We start from the raw sequence: 19,080 nt of genomic DNA, 5'->3' as shown, positions 1-19,080 counted from the left end.
GCCCAACCCCCTCCAACTCTCCTCCCGCGCGGGCCAGCGCAGGTGGCGGCCTCGGTCTCCCGCCCTTTTCTCCCGGACAAAGGCGGCGCGGGGCGGAGGGCGCGAGGTCGGCGGAGGAGCTGTGCGCTCCGTCAGACGTGGGCCGCCGCCTGCGGCTTGTAATCTTATCGGCCGATTAGCCGAAGCCACAAACCCGGTGGCCGCGATAGCGGGGTCAGCGCTCGGCCGTGGGCCGGATCGTGCGGCCCGCGCGGGGGCTCCGGCCGCCGCCTCCGCTCCCCTCCGCGGGCCCCGTCCCCCCTTCCCCCCACCCGGGGCAGTTTCATCGAAACCCTTGCGCCCCGGGCGGGTCCCAGGGCCGAGAGAGGGCGGGGCGGGGCGGGAAGGCCGGGAAGCCGGGAGGGGCAGGATCCGCCCGCTCCATCCGGGGCTCGGACACAGAAGGGGCCCCAGGCCAGAGGCCGGCGGCCACCCCAAGGCCCGAGCCGTCCGCGCGTCCAGCAATGAGGGCGTCCTTCCCGCTTCCCGGCAGCGGCCCTGCAGGCCACCCGAGCCCTGATGGTGGTATCCCTGGTGCTGGGCTTCCTGGCCATGTTCGTGGCCACCATGGGCATGAAGTGCACGAACTGTGGGGTAGACGACAAAGTGAAGAAGGCCCGGATAGCCATGACCGGAGGCATCATTTTCATCGTGTCAGGTGAGCTCTCCCCCTGCATCCGGGAGTGAAGGTGTGCAAGGTGCTGGTTTGGGGTCTCCTAATACATCCGAACCATCCTCTCTCCAGGTCTTGCTGCCTTGGTAGCTTGTTCTTGGTACGGCCACCAGATTGTCACAGATTTCTATAGCGCGCTGGTCCCCATGAATCTTAAGTAAGTATGGGAGACTTGCCTCCTGAAGGGACGACAGGTCTGGATTTCTGGCGTCAGAAAGGAGGATTTCTGACCCTAACCCCCTCTCTCCGTAGGTACGAGTTTGGTTCTGCCATCTTCANTTTGATAGAGATAGCCAGCCAGCGAGAGAGGGAACACAAGCAGGGGGAGTGGGAGAGGGAGAAGCAGGCTCATAGTGGAGGAGCCTGATGTGGGGCTCGATCCCAGAACGCTGGGATCACGCCCTGAGCCAAAGGCAGATGCTTAACCGCTGTGCCACCCAGGCGCCCCCAGAAAGGAGGATTTCTGACCCTAACCCCCTCTCTCCGTAGGTACGAGTTTGGTTCTGCCATCTTCATTGGCTGGGCAGGGTCTGCTCTGGTCATCCTGGGAGGTGCCCTGCTCTCTTGTTCCTGTCCTGGGAGTGAGGGCAAAACTGGGTACCGCACACCCCGCTCCTACCCTAAGCCCAACTCTGCCAAGGAGTACGTGTGAGCTGGAACCCCTTGCCCCAGCCTGGCAGCCTCTGGTGTGCCCAGGTACCGGAAATGACCCGGCGCAGATCTCAGCCCGTGGGCGGGGTCCANGGATGACGAAATCCTCTGGATTTGTGCACATGTTAATTAGTTCATTTTTGCTACTTCATTCTAGTTTGGATTTCTTTTTTTTTTTCAAAGATTTTATTTATTTATTTGACAGAGACAGCAAGAGAGGGAACACAAGCGGGGGGGGGGGGGGGGGACGACAAAAAGTGGGGGGTTGGGTGTGCTTTTTGTACAGTAATAAAAAAGTATGTTTTGGAAAGTAGGCTTTTTTTTCCCCTTCTGGGCCTCTGCTTTCTTCCGACCCAAATCCTTGCAGGAAAGCTGGAACCGTTAAATGCACTTGCTTCCGCTTCAAACAGGACATTGAGCACCAGTGGTGTGCAAGGCTCTCCCTGTGGCACCACCATTCCTTGTCATTCAGGCCCCAACACTGACTACTGACTCTGAAAGACTCCAGTGCTTGGTTTCCCTCACCTCTTCGCATTCTTCAGTCCCTTCCACTCCCAACTCTTCCTTAAATAGCTACCAAGGTTCCTTTCAGTAGAAAAATACTTTATTAGGCAGAGAGGGGAGAGGTTCCTGTTCTTTTCAACTTCCCCTAATGCCCCTTGCCCATTTTTTGTCCAGATGGAAGCGACTCTCTGACTTACGACCTGGGGGTGACAACAAAGATGGGGGCAAGGACAGGGCAAGGCCAATGCAAACGAGAGGACGGTTATGGGTCCAAGGTCTTTCTCCTCCCTTCCAGTTCCGGGCCGGTCAAACATCCAGGTCATCGTCTGGGTCTTCTTGGTCCAGGTCATCATATGCGTCGGGCTCATAGAAGATGCGGCCGGTGGCCTGGCCGGGCCCAGGACGCAGCAGAGCCTGTTGTCTGAGGAGGGAGAAGGGGAGAGTTGGTGCTGGTGAGGGGGTAAGGGGTCATGTCTGCATACTCTCTTCCTGGTGACGGACTCCCTCGTCTTTGCCCCTCCAGGTCTTCTTGGTCCAAGTCTCTTTCTCTGGCCCCCCTGTTTAGTTGGTACCGAAGCACCACTTGGTCCTGGGATAGAGACTTTTAAACTGCTCTCCTGATGACACCTCACATTCTTAACAGCTCGAGGGCAAGGATTCTGCCACAGTCTTGCTTCACCCACCCACACGCTGGGCAGAGAACAGGCACACGCTGAAGCTGTTATTAACCTGCCCGCCACACCCATCTCGCTTCCTGTCCTCCCAGCACTGTTGCTGGAGGTCGGCAGGGCCACTTCCCCAGGGTCTGGGCTGGCTCAGCTCAGAGCCAGATTGCTCTGTGACCCAAGGCTCTACTGGAGAGAAAAGAGACATAAAGGCCCTTTTGCCTTGTTCGGAGTATGAGTGGATAGAGAACCACTCCCCAGACTTGTCTCTGGAGGTGGACTTCAGCCCCTATAAAGTCTGGGAGGTTAACCAATAACCTGCTATCACTCCCATCCCAGCCCCAGACTCTGGGTTCTACTCAGGAACCCAGGCAGTTAGCCCCCAACCGTACTTTTCAGAGCTGAACTGGAAGGGCAGTGTCAGGCTGTCTTTGGCTTCTCGCTCTTTCTTGGACAGGTGAAGGTTAAAGGTCACATGAGCTGTGGGGTCCACCTGCAGGTACAAAGGATGCTGCCACTTTGCCTCATGGCTGGAGGCCTTGACCCCCTGCCCCCGTTCTGGCTCTGGCACCCTTAGATACCGAGGCTGTGTGAGGATCTGCGTGGGGCTGGGACTCTAGTGGGGGCCCCCCTTGGAGATCCAGGCTGAAGTCAGGCAGGATGGAGAACCACTGGGTCTGCGGAGAAGAAAGAGTATGAACAAAAAGGTGTTTCCCATCTTAGGGAGCAAACCAGGGAGAGCTTGGACCTAAAAGCCCCGGCCCCTGAGCATCCCTCCTCAGCCCTCCTTCAAACCTCTCCATTGGGACTCGTTCCTTCTCCCCCAGGAACCACTCCCAGGCTTTTGTCCTTTGCCATTTTTTAGAAGATGACACCTCCTCCCAGTTAAGCTCAGGGGACCCGAGTCAGACAATCTTGAGTTCAAATCCTGACTCTACCGCTTACTGTCTGGAACCCTGGGTAACCCTCCCACCCTGCTCGATGGGGAGAATGAAAGCATCCACCTCACGGGGTGGCCGTGGGGAAGATTCAGTCAGGGTAATGATGGGACGATGACACATGGGGAAGCACTCCCTCACCTCAGCTCTCTTACTCCCCTTCTGTGTGACCCCGACAGACCTTCCTCCTGGGCTTCCCTGGGGTTCTCCTGACCTGATGGGCTGGGCGCTGTCGGGGCCTCCGAGAGAGAATGTGGGCCGAAGCCTGGCCCACTGTCCCACTCAGGGTCACTTCAGTCTGGGCCAGGCTGCTCAGTGCTCCCAGGGGGCCCGGGCCATGGAGCTCTTCGTGCAGCAGGCCGAGTACTCGCAGGGGCTCCGCCGGGGAGCCGCCACCTGGAGGGACAGGGAGGGTGGGGCAGGAGGGAACATTCAGGATGGAGGCCTGGGATGGAAGAGTAGAGGAGGAGCACGTGAGGTGAGGCCATGTTCCATCACGGCTCAGTCCTGACTTCCCTCGGCTGGTCTCAGGGCTCTGGAGCCTGCTTCGGCCTCCACCCTCACTGCAAATCTGAACGCGGTCCACTCCGACTTCAGTCCTCAGGAACTCCTTCCTCACAGCCCTTCCTCACCTGCTCTCTGCCTACTCTCCAGCTTCGTCTTACACACTGAACTCCTTGCAGGTTTGGGAACTTTAGATTATGATCCCAGTCAGTGCCTTTGGTTCCCTCCCTCTCTCTCCCTTTCTGGGCGCATTGACAAAACGTTAGGCGCTGCGCCAAATACTTTCACGTTTCAATCCTTACAAAGGCCAGCATTTTTAGGCTGAACCACATGAAATTGCTATTACTTGACACGTGTGCATATCTGACCTACCAAAACAGGATTCCAAATGGTTCATCCTAATACTATCCATTCACCCCCCCACACACAAACCTTTTAAAGAGTAAACTGAAACACTGAGCAATCAAACACTTTAAAACTAAGCTAGGTATCTGACTCCAGAGTCCGCTGTAGAGCCCAGCACATGCTTCAAGGCTAGTCCCAGCGCCCCTGGTCTGCCCAAATTTGCCTAGTGAACTCCTTGTTCTCCAGACAGTTCTTTGCCTAAGGCACTCTGTGCCTGTTCCTTTATCGTTACAGCTGTTATCAGACTATCTTGTAATCGCTTATTTATCTGTTTGTATTCTTTATGGGACTTTAAGCAAAAATCTGACCAGTCTTTACCTTCCCATCATCTAGAATTGTACCTGACACGTTGCGTAATTCTTATCTGTTGAGTGAACGAATGAAACCAATGACTAAGAAAGAACTTGGAAAAGAAACAATAAAGTGATTGGTAGATGGCATCACGAAAAAGTCAAGATTGAGAATAAACGGTAAAGAGATGGAGTAAGGCCCAACTAGAGACCTGTAACGTTTTTTTCTTAGGATGGAAAGCAGCTTGTTCCTTGACAGGGGAAGGTATGTGAGAAGGACAAAGGGGAGTCTCACCAGGGTGGGCGTGCTGACGGCTCAAGGCACCGAGGGCCTGGCAGAGGGAAGTACAGGGAATGTGCAGCAGCAGCCAGCTGAGTGAATCGAGAGCAATGGTGACAGGACCAGGATGTGTCCTCCTGCACATGGCTTGCAAGGCTCCCAGGGGTCCCCCTGGAAGGGTTTCCCCAGTCTGTGACCAGTTGAGAGGGTCTCTGAAGAGGTCATGGTAAATCAACCTACAAAGGGAAAACGGGAGACAACTTAACACTGCCCCCTCCCCTCAATCTTGACCTTCACCCTGTGATCTTTGGGGTTCTACTTTTCTGACTTAATATTCTAAATGTTAGTGAAAGGTAATATTGAGAGATAGAATATAGTGACTGACAGCACAGAGTTTGGTGTCAGAGCGCCCTGAGCTCCAAGCTTGGCGTTACTACTTATCCAAGGTCACCTGATAAATTACTGAATCTAAGACTCAGTCTCCTCAGTTGTAGAAGAGGGATACCAACTGCTTGACTGTTAGAACAATGCCTGACACGTAGTAAATGCTCGATAAACATTAGCTATCATCATCTTCATCAGATATTTCCCAAGGGGTGCCTAACACGTGTCATTCCCTGGACGGATGGAGAAAAGAGGACATGACATGTGGTTCCCGAGAGTACAAGAGCTTAGAGAAGATCGAGAATTAAATCACATGACACTAACTACTAATAAAATCGCAGAACAAGCAAAGGAGTCTAGCACGGGTTAGAAGTCCAGGGACAGGATTCATGGTGGCCAAGCTTGTTCCTAGACACCTCCTTTCTATCTTTTGCTTCTCTTATAAATGCTATCTTAACATAACCTGTCACAAACTCTGATACAAAGTTAGGGCTGAGCAGACAGATGTGATCTACTGAGCTATCCAGACCAAAGAGTAGTCTTTTTCAAAAAAGGCACACAGGTGGGTTCAGGAGCCTCCTGACCTCTTCCCCACATCAGTCTATTACTCCCAGAAATTCTACCTGCTAGAGTCCTTTTACGTGTGTCCCAAACTCTCTATCCTTACTGCTACTGTCTTAAGTAGCAGACCCCTGTCATCTCCTAATATCATTCCCTGGCATTCATTAGGGTAGTGACCCCTTCTCATTCCTGTGCCTGCCACGGCACCTGTTTCATAACCAGTGCACAGTGCATATGCACCCCAGTGTACCTGGAAAACTGCCAACAGCCTTCGCTCCTGGCCTATCTCCAGGCTGCCCCCTTCGAACCCCCTTCTCCACACTGGCCACTGGAGTAGTCTCACAGCTATGATGGTGTCACCGACGTCCCAAATTTTGAAATGACTCTCACTACTTTTAGAATAACGTCTAGGATCCTTTTTGTCCTCTGTAAGACCTTTCACTATGAGGCACCTTTTTATCTGTCTGGACGAAGGAAACTCTTCTGCCGCCCAAGAACAGTATGCTTTCACCTATGTGTCTAATTTTGCATAGGCTGTTCCCTCTGCCTCTAGAACAGATCACTCAGTTGCTTGCAGCTAGGGCTGATACAACTTTGGAATCCATGTCTGGATGAAGCATCATGAGATTCTGAATAATTAACTCAAAAAGGCAAAATGTGTTTATTCTTTTCTTTTCTTTTTTTTTTTAAGATCTTATTTGTAAGTACACCCAACGTGGTGCTCGAACTCACAACCCTGAGATTGAGAGTTGCAGGCTCTGCCCACTGAGCCAGCCAGGCGCCCCAGAGTGTATTTATTCTTACCCTCCAGTACAGCCTCTGATGCAAAACTACACCACTGGCCTTTCATCACGCTCTACTTTTCTCTCAACTTCTACGGTCTATGCTTTGGGTTCTCCAGATACTCACCACTGCTCCTCCCTTACGCACCTGCGCCTCTAGAAAGACTCCCATCCGATCAATGAATGAACACCTGACTAGCTGCTACCGCACACCAGGTTCTGCGCTTGCTGCTGCAGACGAATTTCCTTAGAGGCCCCACATCCAACGCACTCTCTCCCAACTTACCGGCTGTTGATACTGGAGTCAAAGCCTTCACGGAACTCGTCCTCGCTCACTTCGCAGCCCAGGATGTGGACCTGCTCCCCACTAAGGCAGAGATGGAGCGTGTCACAGAGTCGGGACCGGGCTTCCTCCTCCCCCCGCCCCGGGAACCTCTGGCAGAAGCTGGGGGATACTCACCACAGTGCAGATTTCTTGATAAGCGCCTTCAAGAGAGTGCGCCCCTCCCACTCCACGGAGTCTGGGGAGAGCGAGGGACGGATAAACAGCGTGAGAAGGCGGAGGCTTCCGTCCTCACGAACCCCTGGAGGCCACCCCTAGCCTGGGACACATGGCTCTTCCTCTCTGCTTCCGCCCCGGGAGCCCGACTCGGAACCCCCTGTGCTACTGGCCCTCACCCCGCAGCAGCACCAAGCCGCCCAGAGCCAACACCGACTCCATCTCCAATTCGCGTCGGGTCCCCCCTCCGGCGCCCTCTGATGGCGTCACGACCCGCTGCCCCGCCCCCTCCAGGCGAAAGGGGCGGGGCACCCATGAATTCTTCCACCACTGACACCCGGCCTAGTCTGGAATGAGAGGTGATTATGTTCAATATCCCAGGGCGGGAGCGCTCACGCGGAGGGGCCCCTCCCGAGCTCTGGAGCACAGACGCCGGACATTTTTTCCATGACTAGGGCTGGAAGAGCCGTTGGGGCAGTTGTCGGTGGGAGGGGGAGGAGGCCGCACGAGCTCGTCCGACCGCCCGAACCTCGGCGGCAAGTGACGTCACTCCGCCCCGCCCCGCCGCCACCTTCCGCGCTTGCGCGATACTGCGGCCTTGTTGGCCGTTCAGTCCGCTTTCCTTACCCACCCCCACAGACCGAGGAGGGGGAACTTTAGTCCCGGTGAAGCGAATGGACGTCACCACCGGAAGCAGTGTCAGAGGGGAAGAGGACGGGGGAAGAAAGGAGGAGGGAGCCCTTAGGGCAGTAAAATGGCGCCTGTCAGAGTGGGAAATCCAGCTGCAGAGGCTGCAGCCCCGCTCCCCAGCGGCTAAGGCACCCCCGACTTCGGGGAGGGGGAGGCCGCTCCGGTCCAGCCGTCCGCGCCCTTCGGCTCCCCCTCCCCTTCCTTCCCCGCTCCTCCGCGCAGCTGGCCCGTTCGCCGCCGCCCCAGCCCTTCGCGCGCCGCGGCCCCCGCCCGCCCTTTCCCGCGGGCAGCCCCCTAGCGCGCCTGCGCAGCGGGCCACCCTCCGCTTCCCCCTTCTCCTCCCCCTCCCTTCTCCCTTCCTCCCTTCTCCCCTGGCCCCCCCCCACTACCCCCCCCCCCCAATCTCCATCCCCTCCTCCTGGTCTCGGAGGACCCCGTCCTACCCCGACCCGTCCCGCAACCTCCGCGAAGCCGTCGGTGCCACTCCCCGCCCATGTGGGCCCCCGCGGGCTGCCCACGCCTGTCCCCCACCTCCCGGTTCCGCTGGGCTTTCCCCTCGCCGGGGGTGGCTTTCTGAGCCGCCCGCTCCGCGCCCCTCTCTGCAGCCTTTCCTGCCACTCGGGGCCCCCGTTCCCCCTCCCGGTGGCGGGGGGCTGCCCCCGGGGGGCTGGCGGAGCTGGGCCGCGGGGGCCCCGGGGCCGGCGGTGCCGGGGTCATCGGGATGATGCGGACGCAGTGTCTGCTGGGGCTGCGCACGTTCGTGGCCTTCGCCGCCAAGCTCTGGAGCTTCTTCATTTATCTTTTGCGGAGGCAGATCCGCACGGTGAGCCGCGGTGGGCGCTGGTGGTGGTGGTGGGAACCCATGTCAGCGGTGCTCACGGGTTTTCGGAAAGTGTCGGGCCTCTGTTTGGGCTTCGGAACGGAGTCCTGGCGGCGGCTTTTCCCGTTAGAGAATTGGGGCATCCTTAGCTGGGCATGGGGTTTCGGATTGGGGACTGGGGAGACCCTTGTAGTAGAATCGAGGTGGGGGGCTAGTCGGGGACAGGATTTGGCAACTCTTGGGGGCCGGTGTGGTGGGTGGGGCGCCGTTTAAGAAAGCCGGAGTTGTCGTTAAAGAAACGAAGAGGAGGGAACACCTGTTTGATGCCACTAGCTCTGCCGACGTGGGCTTGTGGAAGACCCTCCGCGTGTGCTGGGTCTTGTAACAAGGAAGAGCCGGGCTTATGTGTCAAGGGTGGAGGTGGGTGGGAGAGCATATGTGACAGACAAGGATGGGCACTTGGGAAAAGCCTTGGGTGTGAAGGAGAAACCCCTGCGCTTCGTATTAAGGGGACCCCTCCAAAAAGGCCCTGGAAACTTATTTCAGAGTGTGGCTGTCTGGACTTCTTAAGACCCCGGGACTGAGAAAGATGCTTCTCCGTTGGGCTTGAGGGAAGGGAGCACATTAAAGTTTGGGTGTTTCTGTGGGAAGTCGGGTGCTTGTGAGTTGTTGCCTTGAACCAGAGAGCACACTTGCCTCCAGGAGACCCCAGCGTAGTGAGGGACACTGTGGGCAGTGAAGTACCCAAGTATCTCTGGGTTCCCTCCCACAGAGCTTTTCTCCAAGGTCAAAGCTCTGTAGGCTAGCATCATTTAATGAATGTGCTCTTGTGTTCTCCTCACCACCGGGGAGAGTCCTCTGAAAGGAGTCTGGGGAGAATTCAGTACCCCGAGGTGCAGAAGTTCTCTGGTCTGCCCTCTTTGGCGTCCCTCAATACAACTTGGAAGAGTAAAAGCAGCTAGGACCTGCTTGGCCAGAGAATTTCCAGAGAGCCCCGGGTGGGGGTGGGGTGGTGGTTGACTTACTGACTTGGGGGAGTGGGCCCGGCCTCGGATCCGGTGTCTCCTCCACCACTTCCTGATTTAGGGTGAGAATTGTGCCGGGTGGTCATAATTGTAGGCAGGGCTATTTCCCTGAAACACCTTGGCAGCCAAGAAGAATTTGGGGTCAGAGATGCTGAGATGCGTGTGGGCTAGCTCCTGGGTTTTTCTTTACGCGTTAACTACTGTTCTCTCTGCCTGGCCTTGCTCTGAGCCCCCCCCCCCCGCCCAATTTCTGTTCTGGGTGCAAGGAGTAGTGCTCCAGCCCTTCCAGATGCTAGTTACTTGCAAAATTGCTCTTCTCAGGGCAGCACTGACCCCACAGCCTTTTGTCTTCGCTTCCTTCCCTTCCAATCTGGCTTCTCCCCCCACCCCCTTTCTGGCAGATGCTCGGAGCATTCCCTACATGCCCAGCATGTGCAACCCGAGATAGCAGGGCAGGACACCCGAGCTGTCACGGCCCTCATCCCGGCCCTCATCCCAGCCCAGGGAGGAAAGGGCAGATGCCTTGGCGTTATGGGGAGAGGGCCCTGTGTTTTGCAAGGGGGGAGTCTGGTTCTGGTGAGGCTGGGGCCTAGGGATGGACTGAAGAGCCTTTGTGCTGAGAAGAAAAGAGCAGGGGAAGCGATCGCCAGGCTTGCATGGGAGACATCTGGGTGCTTGAAACAGGAGCCTCTAGAGGAGACCTGGAGAAGCTGGAGGGTTGAGGTGGTGACGTCCTTGTCCCTTCCTCACCTCCCTCACGGCCCTTATTTCACCCTGGCCTTCCCAACACCGTACCAGTCATCCTGGTGGGTGGGGCTTTCCAGTGCTGTGTGCCCTGCCCTGGGTACCGGAATAAGGAGGCAGGTCAGAGGGCTGAGGTTCTCTGCCACTTGTGACTTGGCTGGTAGAGACAGAAGCGGACAGGTGGCTGGTTAAAATAGGCCTGGTGGCCCCCAGCCAGAGGAACTTAGCTGACCTGACAACCCCTGGTTTCCCTCATCCTCCCTTTCCCTTAGGTACCCAAGGACCTCCTCCTGACTCCTCCTCTCAGCCCACGAAGGAATCTGAGGCTCTCAGTTCCCAAAGGGAGGTGATGGGAGTTGTCACAAAGGATCCTTGGGGTGGAAGTGCGGAGGGCCATGCATTTCTTTGTTGTGGCACAGCACAACCATATCATGGTCACGACGGCAGGTGCTTGGGTGGGATGGCATGGGTACCATCCTGGTGCCACCACCACATCGACCCTGATATTAACTGACCATCCAGGGACAGGGTTCTCAAAGTACAGCCGTGATTGAGACAACGTGCTTGCTCTCGGCGAGTTTTCGTTCTAACTGGGGGGACAGATGACCAAATAAGATAATTCTGGCTGTGTGGTCTTACGTGGTCCTGCCTAAGCCTTGGACCTTTCATTGTTTAGAGATGATTATATTGTTGTCGGTATTCTTCTTATTACTAGGGTTTTGAGAGTTAAATTAAATAATCCTCAGTCGCTTCCACGGTGCCCAGCATACAATAAGTGTTTCTTGTCAAGGTCTCCTTGTCAAGGGTTCTAATCCCCTCTCTTGCTGTTTGTAGGTAATTCAGTACCAGACTGTTCGATATGATATCCTCCCCCTATCTCCTGTGTCCCGGAATCGGCTAGGTGAGCGTGCTGGCTGGGAAGACTCCTTTAAGGTAAGGTAGCGTTCAGGGTGCGGGCTGGAGGTTGATGGGTATTATCCCTTTGCGTTGTGGTTCAGGTCAGGTGAAGAGGAAGATCCTGGTGCTGGATCTGGATGAGACGCTTATCCACTCCCATCACGATGGGGTCCTGAGGCCCACAGTCCGGCCTGGAACGCCTCCTGACTTCATCCTCAAGGTGTGTGGGGGATGGGCAGTGATTGGATGGTCACGTCTGTTACTGTGCTCCGACCGGACCTCCTTTCCTAATCCCAGAGCGTCTCGTCCCTGTCCCCATCCTCTGGCACCACTGGCAGCCTCAAGGAGGGAAGCGGGCAGTGGGAGGGTGGGGGTGTCCTTTCGGCCTGTGCTCTGCTGCTCAGGACAACCCCGAGCCCTTCCCTGTTGCTTTACAGGTGGTAATAGACAAACATCCCGTCCGGTTTTTTGTACATAAGAGGCCCCATGTGGATTTCTTCTTAGAAGTGGTGAGTTCATAGAGACCAAGGGGAGCTCTGTGAGGAAGGAGTGGTTTTAGGGCTCTGGGAGTTTAGACGACTTAGAGGAAGTAGGGGCTGAGGAGAAATGGGTACGGGCGGTTTTGGAGAGGGGAGGCCGTGGGACAGTCAGAGCTTGGATGGCTTTCGGTAGTTTGGGTTTGTGTGCTGTGCTGATGTGATTCTGTTCTTCCACGGGCTGCCTGCTCGTTTGTTCTTGTAGCTCTGAAAGGGTGTGTGGTGCCCAAGACTGAGTTTGGGGCTTTCAGAGTTCGTGTCCTCAGAGACCTTTGATGTTGAGAGGCCCGCAGGACTAGCTGGAGTCCTGGTCACCCCTGGTGACGTCTCCCTCTCCCCCGCGCGGTTTCAGGTGAGTCAGTGGTACGAGCTGGTGGTGTTCACAGCAAGCATGGAGATTTACGGCTCTGCCGTGGCAGATAAACTGGACAATAGCAGAAGCATCCTCAAGAGAAGATACTACAGACAGGTAAGGGGCTGCCCTCCAGAACGAAGAGGGGGCTTGGGAGGCAGGCCACCAGGGGGGATCTGAGTTTGAGGCAGCTGCCTGGAATGGGACCCTCTGGGGCGTGAGGGGAGGTGGACCGCATAACCCCCTCTGTGGGAGTTAGCTGCCCATGGGCGTCGTCGGGACCGCGCTGCGGTCACAGGGGGCAAGTCTCCTCTTGATGCCCAGCTCGCCCTACCTTCCAGCACTGCACTTTGGAACTGGGCAGCTACATCAAGGACCTCTCTGTGGTCCACAGCGACCTCTCCAGCATCGTGATCCTGGATAACTCCCCAGGGGCTTACAGGAGCCATCCAGGTATGGGAGAAGGTGGCGAATCTGGCAGGACCAGGAAGTGGTTCTGAGAAGGTATTCTGAAAGCCTGGAGCTGGGATTCCTGGTTTACTGTAGGTCAGGATGCAAGGTGTTTCTCTTTTATGTGAGACATTTCCCTTCCCCCACACATCCATTTCATAGTCCATGGTGCTCAGACCCAATTTGCTTCACAGACATAGTGGTGATGAGTTTGCCTAGAAGCTTCACGCTGACGTGAGATAGAGTGATTAAAAGTCGATTTTATTTAGGAGGATGAATCGGGAAGGTTTTACTTAGGTTGCTGGGTTTGGGTGGGTCGGGGAGAGGAACATATTTTAAAGTAACGATCCCCATTCCCAAATAAAAGAAAAATCAGCCTGTCTCTTGAACTCTTTCTTTTTTCTCATGCACATTTATTTTTACCCGCCCCAGACAATGCCATCCCCATCAAATCGTGGTTTAGTGACCCCAGTGACACCGCCCTTCTCAACCTGCTTCCGATGCTGGATGCGCTCAGGTAAGGGAAGTTAGATGCTTAGGTTTCTGAGGAAAGGAGGTGGGGGCTCCCAAAAGGGAATAAAAATGTGTCCTGTTTGACTGACTTATCTCTTTTCCCTTAAGAACTTAGCATTTGAACCCAAGCCTTCTTACAGTAAAGCTCATCACTTTTAACCAGTGGGTTTTTGGGCAAACTGGATGTCAGTTGCATGTGAAAATGGTGATCACTTCCACCCCACATCTCCACTGAGGCCGCCTAACCCTCGTGTTGTGAGGATATCAGCTATAAGGACTCTACCAATTCAAGTTCTTATTGTCCCAGGTTCACTGCTGATGTCCGTTCTGTGCTGAGCCGAAACCTTCACCAACACAGGCTCTGGTGACAGCTGCTTCCCCTCCACCTGAGTCGGGGTGGGGGGGGAAAGGGAGGGTGAGCCCTCAGGATGCCGCCTGCTGCCCTGTCCGGTGGTGAGGACTGTGTGGGCAGGGTCTGCCCCTCCCGCCCCTCTCTGCCCTGGAAGCCCTGCACTCCAGATGGAGTCTGGATGGACACATGGGCCAGACTCTGAAGCAGCCTCACTCTAACTTCGTGTTTGCACTCCCTGGAAACCCCAGACTGGGACAGGAGCGGAGGCCTAGGAGAGCTGACACTGTCTGGTGGAGAGACAGGACTGGGCAGAGTGACAGACATTCGGTAATCCAGGAGGCTCAAAGAAAAGCCAAGCCAGCTTTGTTGTGATTTGATTTTTTAAAAACTCTTGTACAAAACTGATCTAATTCTTCACTCCAAGGGCTGGGCTGCGGGTGGGAAACTGGGATTTTGGGGCCACTGGATTTTCCCCAACTTGTCCCCTCCCCGCCCTTTTCCCTCTATTTTCCCTTCTTCCTAGATTCCCTCAGACCTGTAACCAGCTTTCTCTCTCTCTCTCTTTTTTTTTTTTCCTTTCCTCTCTTTTAAACCATGCATTATAACTTTGAAACCAAAGCTGCCCTAGGTTCTTCTCTCTGGGCTGGGAAATGAGGGGAGGAGCCTTTGTTCACACTCACCCTGTCACTTAAGCAGGAGGGACGAGGATCGGGGAGGTGCTGCTGGCTTTGGGAGAAGGAGCAGGGAACCTCGACATCAGACGGTTTGGCGGGAAGGGCCTTAGCCACAGGATGGTGCCCTGCCGGGGAGAGAAAGGACAGCTGTGTGTCCCCAGGGAACCTGAGCGGCAGGGCAGTAGGACACAGCGGTACGAAGGGAGGAGAAAGCTGGACCAGAAACCAGAGAGGCGGGACTTCGCCGGGGGACCGACGTGGACAGGGCAGGCAGCCGCTGCCCGCAGGCGGCTGGCGCCCCAGCCCTCGGCCCCCGGCCGCAGCAGCCTCCCCGCCGGCTCCGCCCCGCCCCTCCCCCTCCCCGCGGCCGGCTCTACTTCCCGCAGCCGCCACGTGACGCTCCGCCCTTCTCCGAGATCACATGATTTTTCGCGGGGACGAACCCGAAAGTGTTCCTCCGCGCTGACGTAGTCCCTACCTTTCGGACCTCCTCTCCGGTCCCTGTTGGTCCACTCCTTATTGGAACCTGGGCATTCTGTGCGTCTCTCCGAATATGTATTTCGTTTCTGCCCTGCTTTCTTTCCGGAGACCCAGCTTCTCCGTTTGGGTACTACTTTGTTTTGGTGTCAGCTGCCGCCTTCGGCGTACCAACGCGTTTCGTGAATAGCTATCCTTATAATTATCTCTGCCTTCACTCCCCTCCCCCTTTCACCTCGTTTCCGAAAAGAACTTCCGGAGAACGGAGCATCAAATTATAATTAGCAGCTCCTAGCCCTTTTGGTCTCCAGCTTGGTGGGGGAAGGTCGGAACGTGGGTTTGCAGTTATTTTCGACCATGGCACAAGCCAACCACCTTTGCTACGTCGCCTGCGTAGCCCACAAGTTGATTCCAAAGCGATTACGCAGACGGCGTGAGGGGGGCGGTCAGTAGGTGGTGCTACGCTGGCGGCGTCCCGGCCGCTGCGCTAGTGGCGTAACCTAGCAGGCGGGGCGGCCCCGGACGGTCGGGGGCGGGGTTGGTGAATAGGGAAGTGGCGCAAGTGCCGGGATCGCTCCGCCGAGTCCGCCCGCGCGTCGCCGCCGTCGCCGCCGCCCCCCGTCCCGGCCCCCCCGGGTTCCCTCAGCCCAGCCCGGTCCAGCCCGGTTCCCGGGAGGATGAAGTTCGTGTATAAAGAGGAGCATCCGTTCGAGAAACGCCGCTCTGAGGGCGAGAAGATCCGAAAGAAATACCCGGACCGGGTTCCGGTGAGGACAGTAGCCAGGGCCGAGGGCGCGGGGCGCTGGCTCTGACGCCACAGCCCGGGGTTGGGGTCCGGCCGCGCAGCGCGGGCATCGGGCTGCCGGCCGTGGCGGGGTCGGGAACGGCCCGAAGCTGCTGTTGCTGGGACCCGAGGTTGAACAGAGCGGGCAGCGGGAGAGCTGGGGGGTGAGGGGACGTGGATGGCAGAGGGAGACGTGGGGAGTGGTGTGGCAGGCTGCAGGGAGTTTGACAGTCTGAGCCTCACATGGCCATCCCCCCCAGCTAGCTGGGTGTTTGAGGTGGACGCTCTAGTCGGCCCAGACGAGTCATCGCTGCCTGATTAAGAGAGTTGTTTATCATGACTCTCTACCGAGCGATCCTGGATGTTTAGGTGAGTCCGACGCAGTGGGGTCAGGATCTCTACTCGAGGCTGCACCGCGTGTTCTGAGACAAAGAAAAATGAGTCGGATGGGTTTGGGTGCTAGGAATTTTGTTACTTGAGTTCTTGACAGGTGTAACTGTGGGACTGTCTACCCAGTGTTTTCTAATTTTCATCTTCTCTTTATCAGGTGATAGTAGAAAAGGCTCCCAAAGCTCGGATAGGAGACCTGGACAAAAAGAAATACCTGGTGCCTTCTGATCTCACAGGTGGGGACCTGACCCGGTACCCAGGTTTGCTTCCTGCGGGTGGGAGTGCAGTCTCTGCGGGAAGAGGCTCCACAGGCCATTTGTGACCCTCTGGGGCTTCATCATACCTTGTCTCTCTGGCAGTTGGTCAGTTCTACTTCTTGATCCGGAAGCGAATTCATCTCCGAGCTGAGGATGCCTTGTTTTTCTTTGTCAACAACGTCATTCCACCCACCAGTGCCACAATGGGTCAGCTATACCAGGTATGGTGACTGGAGAGGAGTCGAGGCTTTGGCGGGGTGTTGGAAGAGCTTGAGGGGAAGAGAGTTTCAGGTTAGCAGTTCTTGGACTAGCTGGCTTGCTTATCTCCCAATTTTATCTTTGACTTTAAAATCCTGGGGTAGTCATCTGTTGAAGGTTTGGACGAGGGCAGTAGGAGTACAGGCAAGGGAAGGAACAGTGAGCTGGAGCGATGGTTCTGACCCTCACTCTTCTGCAGTTTCTCCCGCTTCCAGAGCAGCAGGGAACAGGTTGAGATCTTTTTGCCCAGGACTGGTGCTAGGGCTAATACTGCTTGGCTGCTAAAGCCTGGAGCAAGTGAGGGAGTGAATCAGGGCCAGAGTGTTTGGGGGCCCTTCAGAAAGAAGGGGCTTTCAAAGAATGGGTCTGGGCAGTGGGTGGTTCAAGTAACTACAGACCAGATGTCTGAATACCATCGTTTTCTGCCTCCGCCCCAGGAACACCATGAAGAAGACTTCTTTCTATACATCGCCTACAGTGATGAAAGTGTCTACGGTCTGTGAAGCTGCTCCCCTTGAGGTGGGGGGTCCCATTCTACAAAGAGAGAGGTGGCCCCCCTTCCTTGATCTACTCCTCCTTCGGGCTCAACCACCACCTCCCTTCTTCAGGACCTGCACTTTCTAATGTTTGAGGCTCTCCTCCAGCCCCTCTTAGCAGGAGGGTTCCTGGGGGAGGTGGCCTCTTGGACCTCTCCTCTCTCCCCTTTCTCTTACCACCTTTCCCACTCTGCTGTAGACTTCTCGACTGTCAATCTGTCACACCCAGTGATGGTTTTGGTTTCTGTTCCCTTTCTAACTGCCCAAGGGGCTCAGAACCCCAACATTCCCTTTCTTTCACTACCTTCTTTTTTGGGGGTAGATGGAAGGGACTGAAATTGTGGGGGAAAGGTAGGAGGCACATCAATAAAGAGGAAACCACCAAGCTGAACTGGATTTTGCTTTGTGTTGCTTCCTGCCCTCTTTGTCTTTTTAGTTGTCTTCTGGTGGGGAAAGTGGAGGTTGGAGGGATAGTAATATATTTTGGTTTATTCTGTTGTTGGGTTTTAACTTAACGGGAAAAAAAAGAGTTTTTGTTGTGATGGAATACTCCGAATGTCGTTTTGTGAAACTTCAGTTTTATAGACGTGTGTATTGGGTCCCGCTGTAAAAAACACAGTGGTTTGTTTTGTTTTTTCCTTTGAGTTCCTGGGGAGAAAGTTTGAAAGTACCTGCTTTAGAGAAATGCATCCAAGTTCGTTATAGCCTTTGGATTAAGAAAGAGATTTTAGTGCGTGGGAACTGGCCAGAGGACTCTGTCGTCGGTTGCATCTCACTTGGCCAGACTTTGTGCCTGTGGCCGGTGGGTGGAATTCAAGGGAGGGAGAAGACGGGGAGGAGGGAGCCATTATCATCAGGAGAACTTCATTCCCCAGCAGCCACTTCTCCGTCTGGCCGGAAGTGGGGCGGTCCCCCGGAGGGGAGAAAGAAGCCGCAGAATGAGGCAGTATGGTGGCCGAGAGTTCTAATCCCTTCTTTTCCTTCGTTCTTAGTCCCGCCCAGCCTACATTTCCCAGGAGCCTGCGCGCGCTCTTCCGCTCTACCCTCGGCTCCCAATCTCCCCGCCACTCCCCGGGGGAGGGGAGCGGTTTAGTGCGCCTGCGCTCTTCCTCGGCCTGCTGGGAACTGAAGTTCCGGAGGCCTATACGGTCTCTTTTCCGCTGCCCCCGGACGGACTACAAGCCCCTTGATGCATTGCGCGTCGGCGCCCGCGAAGGGAGGGGGAAGAGAGGAGGAGGGAGGGAGGAGAGAGGAGGAGGAGGAGGGAGCAGGCGGCCGGCGGCGCGGGGGGAGGGGGCCCGGTCCGGGAGTGCGGGAGGCAGGGGTAGAGGGAGGTGGCGGTAGCGGCTAGCGGACTCGAGTCATAACCGGGCCGAGGCAGACACCTCTGTGGAGCGAGGCAGTAGGAGCACCGAGCACCGGAGGCGGCACCGGGATCCCCGGCTCAGGGGAGGGGGGCGCCGGACCGGGAGGAGGGGAGGGGGCGATGCTGGAAGCCATGGCGGAGCCCAGTCCCGAAGGTGAGCTCTCGACCGGCACGGAGTGCTGAGCCGGTGGGGGGCGGGCGAGGAATCAATTGGCAAACTTGGAGGTCGATCCCCGGAGCCCAGCGGGGGAGCGCGGGGAGGGGGTCGGGGGCCTGCCCCTGGAGGTGGGAAAGCGACGAGTTGAGAGACCTTGGTGAAAAGAGAAGTGGGAGACTGGGCTAGGGGTAGTTGGAGATGAGACACCGTGAATGTGTGTGGGGGGGTGGGGAGTGGGAGCTGGAGCCCCGGAGCTCCGGGGTTAGGGGCCCGAAAGGGCCTCCAGCACGTTGGGGCCCTGAGGCTGGGAGGCTGGGGGAATGTGGGAGCCGGAGAGTTGTTGAGGAGGGAGGATGTACAAGAGGACTGAGTGAGGAGCCCGGTAGTTCGCCGAGGTGGGGGAGTTTGTGGCGGTGGAGCTCCGGGTAGTTGCCGCCGGAGATAGCCCGGTGATTGTTGGAGGGGTGGGCAGATAGTTGTGGGGAGAAGAGGGGGTCTGGGTATTGTCTGCGGTAGAGAGACCTGTACAGGGCGGGCAGTTGTGGGGAGAGAGAGCTGGGAAGCGAGGAGAGCCGGGTAGTTGTAAGGGCGGTGGGGCGGGGTGTGGGGGGTTGAGACCGGCGAGTT

General features: G+C 56.4%; 5 protein-coding genes and 1 long non-coding RNA gene across 9 annotated transcripts in view; 4 read left to right on the top strand and 2 right to left on the bottom strand.

Annotated features, from left to right (window-relative positions):
* Positions 1-1,449, top strand: part of CLDN7 (claudin 7) — a 2,791-nt gene extending 1,342 nt beyond the window's left edge. For both annotated transcript variants that reach the window (XM_034647201.1, XM_034647200.1), the window contains 3 exons: positions 533-697; positions 785-869; positions 1,202-1,449. In XM_034647201.1, the coding sequence (XP_034503092.1) occupies positions 533-697; positions 785-869; positions 1,202-1,364 (413 nt within the window). In that variant the 3' untranslated portion in view covers positions 1,365-1,449. The remainder of the gene's footprint in view (positions 1-532; positions 698-784; positions 870-1,201) is intronic.
* Positions 1,450-1,945: 496 nt separating this feature from the next.
* Positions 1,946-8,120, bottom strand: ELP5 (elongator acetyltransferase complex subunit 5). 2 transcript variants are annotated; one of them, XM_034647195.1, is made up of 9 exons: positions 7,807-8,120; positions 7,355-7,522; positions 7,137-7,197; positions 6,963-7,043; positions 4,965-5,185; positions 3,685-3,866; positions 3,114-3,209; positions 2,925-3,025; positions 1,946-2,288 (listed from the first exon to the last, which is right to left on the bottom strand). In XM_034647195.1, exons 2-9 carry the CDS (start codon positions 7,395-7,397, stop codon positions 2,174-2,176), a joined length of 900 nt encoding a protein of 299 aa, XP_034503086.1. In that variant the 5' UTR covers positions 7,398-7,522; positions 7,807-8,120; the 3' UTR covers positions 1,946-2,173. The 2 variants fall into 2 exon arrangements, with proteins under 2 accessions (XP_034503086.1, XP_034503085.1); XM_034647194.1 differs by lacking the exon at positions 7,807-8,120 and having other exon boundaries at positions 7,355-7,748.
* A 10-nt stretch (positions 8,121-8,130) lies between these two features.
* Positions 8,131-13,955, top strand: CTDNEP1 (CTD nuclear envelope phosphatase 1). 2 transcript variants are annotated; one of them, XM_002924480.4, is made up of 8 exons: positions 8,131-8,688; positions 11,289-11,355; positions 11,453-11,571; positions 11,789-11,860; positions 12,240-12,356; positions 12,581-12,692; positions 13,122-13,206; positions 13,510-13,955. In XM_002924480.4, exons 1-8 carry the CDS (start codon positions 8,587-8,589, stop codon positions 13,568-13,570), a joined length of 735 nt encoding a protein of 244 aa, XP_002924526.1. In that variant the 5' UTR covers positions 8,131-8,586; the 3' UTR covers positions 13,571-13,955. The 2 variants fall into 2 exon arrangements, with proteins under 2 accessions (XP_002924526.1, XP_019660649.1); XM_019805090.2 differs by lacking the exon at positions 13,510-13,955 and adding an exon at positions 13,311-13,503.
* Positions 13,956-14,054: 99 nt separating this feature from the next.
* On the bottom strand, positions 14,055-15,111 carry LOC117796972. The gene is made up of 2 exons (XR_004621773.1): positions 14,707-15,111; positions 14,055-14,353 (listed from the first exon to the last, which is right to left on the bottom strand). It is a non-coding gene; the product is annotated as an uncharacterized LOC117796972 (long non-coding RNA).
* Positions 15,112-15,254: 143 nt separating this feature from the next.
* Positions 15,255-17,326, top strand: GABARAP (GABA type A receptor-associated protein). The gene is made up of 4 exons (XM_002924479.4): positions 15,255-15,472; positions 16,037-16,115; positions 16,239-16,357; positions 16,832-17,326. The coding sequence occupies exons 1-4, from the start codon at positions 15,383-15,385 to the stop codon at positions 16,895-16,897; spliced, it is 354 nt and encodes a 117-aa protein (XP_002924525.1). The 5' UTR covers positions 15,255-15,382; the 3' UTR covers positions 16,898-17,326.
* Positions 17,327-18,202: 876 nt separating this feature from the next.
* The window catches only part of PHF23 (PHD finger protein 23), a 4,197-nt gene continuing 3,319 nt past the window's right edge, over positions 18,203-19,080 (top strand). Inside the window, exon 1 of the mRNA XM_002924478.4 lies at positions 18,203-18,450. Within this exon, the coding sequence (XP_002924524.2) occupies positions 18,417-18,450 (34 nt within the window). The 5' untranslated portion in view covers positions 18,203-18,416. The remainder of the gene's footprint in view (positions 18,451-19,080) is intronic.

The sequence above is a fragment of the Ailuropoda melanoleuca genome, chromosome 17, assembly GCF_002007445.2.
Source record: "Ailuropoda melanoleuca isolate Jingjing chromosome 17, ASM200744v2, whole genome shotgun sequence".
NCBI classification, from domain to species: Eukaryota; Metazoa; Chordata; class Mammalia; order Carnivora; family Ursidae; genus Ailuropoda; species Ailuropoda melanoleuca.
The sequence above is the reverse complement of the archived record's forward strand: the minus strand, read 5'-3'. Positions and strand labels throughout refer to the sequence as shown.

Excerpts from the sequence above, each read along its gene's own strand:
- ELP5 (XM_034647195.1), bottom strand. The coding sequence starts at position 7,397 with ATGGAGTCGGTGTTGGCTCTGGGCGGCTTGGTGCTGCTGCGGG. Across the intron at positions 5,186-6,962 it reads GACTCCAGTATCAACAGCCG|GTTGATTTACCATGACCTCT; the intron begins GTAAGTTGGGAG and ends TTCCCTTTGTAG. Across the intron at positions 3,210-3,684 it reads GACAGCGCCCAGCCCATCAG|ACCCAGTGGTTCTCCATCCT; the intron begins GTCAGGAGAACC and ends TCTTCTCCGCAG.
- CTDNEP1 (XM_002924480.4), top strand. The coding sequence starts at position 8,587 with ATGATGCGGACGCAGTGTCTGCTGGGGCTGCGCACGTTCGTGGCCTTC. Across the intron at positions 11,356-11,452 it reads TGTGTCCCGGAATCGGCTAG|GTCAGGTGAAGAGGAAGATC; the intron begins GTGAGCGTGCTG and ends GTTGTGGTTCAG. Across the intron at positions 11,572-11,788 it reads CTCCTGACTTCATCCTCAAG|GTGGTAATAGACAAACATCC; the intron begins GTGTGTGGGGGA and ends GTTGCTTTACAG.
- GABARAP (XM_002924479.4), top strand. The coding sequence starts at position 15,383 with ATGAAGTTCGTGTATAAAGAGGAGCATCCGTTCGAGAAACGCCGCTCT. Across the intron at positions 15,473-16,036 it reads AATACCCGGACCGGGTTCCG|GTGATAGTAGAAAAGGCTCC; the intron begins GTGAGGACAGTA and ends TCTCTTTATCAG. Across the intron at positions 16,358-16,831 it reads CAATGGGTCAGCTATACCAG|GAACACCATGAAGAAGACTT; the intron begins GTATGGTGACTG and ends CCTCCGCCCCAG.